At 38.7% G+C, this 3376-nt stretch overlaps 1 protein-coding gene across 1 annotated transcript; it reads left to right on the top strand.

Moving 5' to 3' along the window:
• Window positions 1–472: 472 nt before the first annotated feature.
• Window positions 473–2790, top strand: LOC104967985 (casein kinase II subunit alpha'-like; the record flags this gene model as incomplete). The annotated part of the gene is made up of 4 exons (XM_010797527.1): window positions 473–583; window positions 1343–1444; window positions 1778–1878; window positions 2551–2790. Coding segments are annotated over 4 exons (519 nt in total), but the record flags the coding sequence as incomplete, so codon positions are not given.
• Between the last annotated feature and the right edge of the window lie 586 nt (window positions 2791–3376).

The raw sequence follows: 3376 nt of genomic DNA, 5'->3' as shown, positions 1-3376 counted from the left end.
GGCGAGTGACTGTCGCCCAGTGATCTAAACGCCTTCTGGAAAAGCTTCCCAAGTCCGTCGGTACGCAAAGGCGCTTAGTGACACAAGTGACGTTACGCATTTCAGATGTTTGCCGCGCATGCGTACCTGCGTACCAGTTATGTGCACCCCTGTGTATATATATTCTTTTTTTATATATATATATATATATATATATATATATGGGTATGTGGCTTGTAAACAGATGTATAAATACACAGTTTATTATTGACTTAGAGTTTATATGAGGGATTTTGGGGGTCTTAAGTAGTGCTTTGGGTAGTAGAGTTCCTGCATTGATGGCAGGTCCTCCCTACTGACCTGTATATTGTGTGTGTGCCACTTGCTAAGGCTTGCTGACCAAAGGTTATGAGAGGTTACACTTGTTTAGTTACACTTTTAAATGTTCTTTTGTGAGTGAAGTTTAATGAGGACGTATTGTGTGTTTCCATAGCTACGCCTTATAGACTGGGGACTGGCAGAGTTCTACCACCCGTCTCAGGAGTATAACGTCCGAGTGGCCTCGCGGTACTTTAAAGGCCCCGAACTGCTGGTGGACTACCAGGTAACACACACACCTCCAACAAGCCCACTTACAACTCACATTTACAGATATTCAAGATAAAAACACACAACATGTTCATTTAAAACGCTGACAATCACAAGTATGTAGGGCTGTACCAAATATGATAATTTTCTTTCTTCTTTTTTTTTTTATGTCATTAAAAAGTTCACTGTAGATACCTAAGGTATTTACAAAACAATATGTATATACAACAACCATAAGTAATACTTACACATAATAAAGAAATAAAAGAGACAAGAAGAGGGAAAAAAAGGATATTTATTTTTAAACATTTGAAGTTTCTATCAAAGTCTTCAAATAAAGCTTCTAACGTCTTATTTTTCATATAATAAAAAAAGCGCGAAATACTATTAAATATAACTTATTAAATTGTAAGTTCTTAATCAACTTTTGGAATGAATGTAACTCGTCATTCTGTTCCTCCCTTTGTGTGCAACAAGCATGAGAGCTAACCGTTTCTTTGGACTTAAAGGTATTTGAATTCTAAAAAAAGGTTGACTGTTGATAATATTAGTAATTTTATCTAACAGTGCATACATGCCAGGTTTAAAAAGAATAAAAAGACTGGAAAAAAAGAAGCTACTATGACTTGAATGTTGATTTAGAAATGTAGATGTAGCTTACAAATCGTTGGCACAGTCCTACATAAATTGGATAAAATGTTGTCAGCACACAAGGATAATTCTGATGTCTGTGTTCTCATCATCGGCAGTGCTGTTTGATGATTTTGTGTTTCAGATGTACGACTACAGTCTAGACATGTGGAGCTTGGGCTGTATGCTGGCCAGTATGATTTTTCAGAAAGAGCCCTTCTTCCACGGACAGGACAACTACGACCAGGTCAGTCTGACACACCCGTGACACCAGCAGCTTGACAGGAAGCAGTTTATTACTGATTTTCTGAACACACACTGAATTAAATCAAGAAGAAATCTGTCTTTCTTCTCAGCACACTTGGGGTGTCCTGTGTCTCTGTTATACATGTAATGGAGATGAACTGTGTTTGTACCTGGGTCTGTTATCTGATGTTCTCTGTGGTTCCTCACTCTCAAGTGTCAGTTGTAGTAACAGTAAGAGGCTGCTGTCGTTCAGCACACACACACATAATATAACAAACTATGTTTTTATATTTCAAAGTGTTCAACAGAATACGTGTGTTGTGTTTTTTTTTAGTTGGTGCGGATTGCCAAGGTGCTTGGGACAGACGAGCTGTTCGGCTACCTGCGTAAATACCACATTGAGCTGGACCCGCGCTTCAAAGACCTGCTTGGACAGTAAGTCCACTCACACTCTACTTATTGTGACATATAGTTGTTTTATGTAACGTAGAAGTCTAATTTGAATACAGGGCTTAAAATACCCAAAGGGGCTGCATAGAAACAGTTTGAAAATCTGCCCTGCTGAAGTCATAAGGAACATACTCAAAGGGAAATGTTCATATTTTTACCTTTCAGTTCTGCATATGTCCTCACACTCAAGCCCTTCTGCTGTCTTGAGAGGGAATAACAACTGTGTTTATTGGTCTATATTCATAATTTTCATTTAATTAAAAGTGACATGAATGAGAGATTGATTCATTTATATTTCTATAACAGAACTGTCATTACATCCCGTCAATGTAATTCCATCCAAAAAATATAAGTTTGAGCCTTCGCTTGCCTTCAATAGCTACCATGATCATTGCAAAGTTTGTACAACACTCTCCCTTATAAATGTGCTTTATTTAAAAACTATGGAATTGCGTATATATTAGCGCTTATATTTGTGAAATTGATTGTTTTTGATTTGAGTGTTGTTTGTATAGAAAGGGGCAAACTTTGTGCCAAATTTGCAAATAGGGCAGAAGCAGCGAGACCCTCTTTGCTTTGCAGCTCAGTTAGGGGTGCATTTTACCATGCGTACTTTGAGAACTATGCTGATTCTTTTTGTGTTCTTTGTTCCTGCAGGCAAAGCAGGAAGCGCTGGGAACAGTTTGTGCAGACAGAGAACCAACACCTGGTGAGTCCTGAAGCTCTGGACCTGCTGGACAAGCTGCTACGCTATGACCACCAACAAAGACTGACTGCAACAGAGGCCATGAAGCACCCCTACTTCTGTAAGAAACATACGCATACTACATACATGTTTTGCTATAAATGTGAGGACCTGTGAGACTGACCGTTGAGCGGCCCGACCAAGCAAGGAGGCAGATGCAGAACGTCCAAAAATATAACCCGGGGTGGGCATTTATTAACACTAGAACCGCCAACGGGTAAATTTTACCCGCAGCTGTTTTTTTATTTTATGTAATTTTTGTTCAATAACATATTAAAGTCTCCCAGTCCGTGACTTTTCCTGAAAGTGTGTTATGTAGCACCCTCTGTTGTTAAAAATTGTCAATATGAAGTCAGATTGAAAAAATCGCCAAAAAAAATGCCATTTATACCTATATCCGCCAGCGGGTAATATTTACCTCATAGAAAATGCAGCATAAACATGAGGTGTTGCTATAGCAACGCCTTTTGTCTACTGCGGTTCCTTATAGATAGAAAGATAGATTGAGAGAGAGAGAGAGAGATAGATAGATAGATGGATGGATGGAGAGAGAGATATAGACAGATATATAGTTATAGATAGTGTAACATCTTGGAGAATACAAGATCTTGGATGAATGAGCTCACGTTGAGGACGTAATGCATGTGTGCAGGTTACGTGCCAGTTGAATAAAGATGAACACTCGGAATGAGAGTAGTCCGCATCGTCTATTTATGTAGACAATTGTATGTTCATAGA

The sequence above is a fragment of the Notothenia coriiceps genome, unplaced genomic scaffold (assembly GCF_000735185.1).
Source record: "Notothenia coriiceps isolate Sejong01 unplaced genomic scaffold, NC01 NC01_scaffold00038090, whole genome shotgun sequence".
Classification (NCBI taxonomy): domain Eukaryota; kingdom Metazoa; phylum Chordata; class Actinopteri; order Perciformes; family Nototheniidae; genus Notothenia; species Notothenia coriiceps.
Note: the sequence above shows the minus strand (reverse complement) of the source record. Positions and strands in the feature narration are given on the sequence as shown.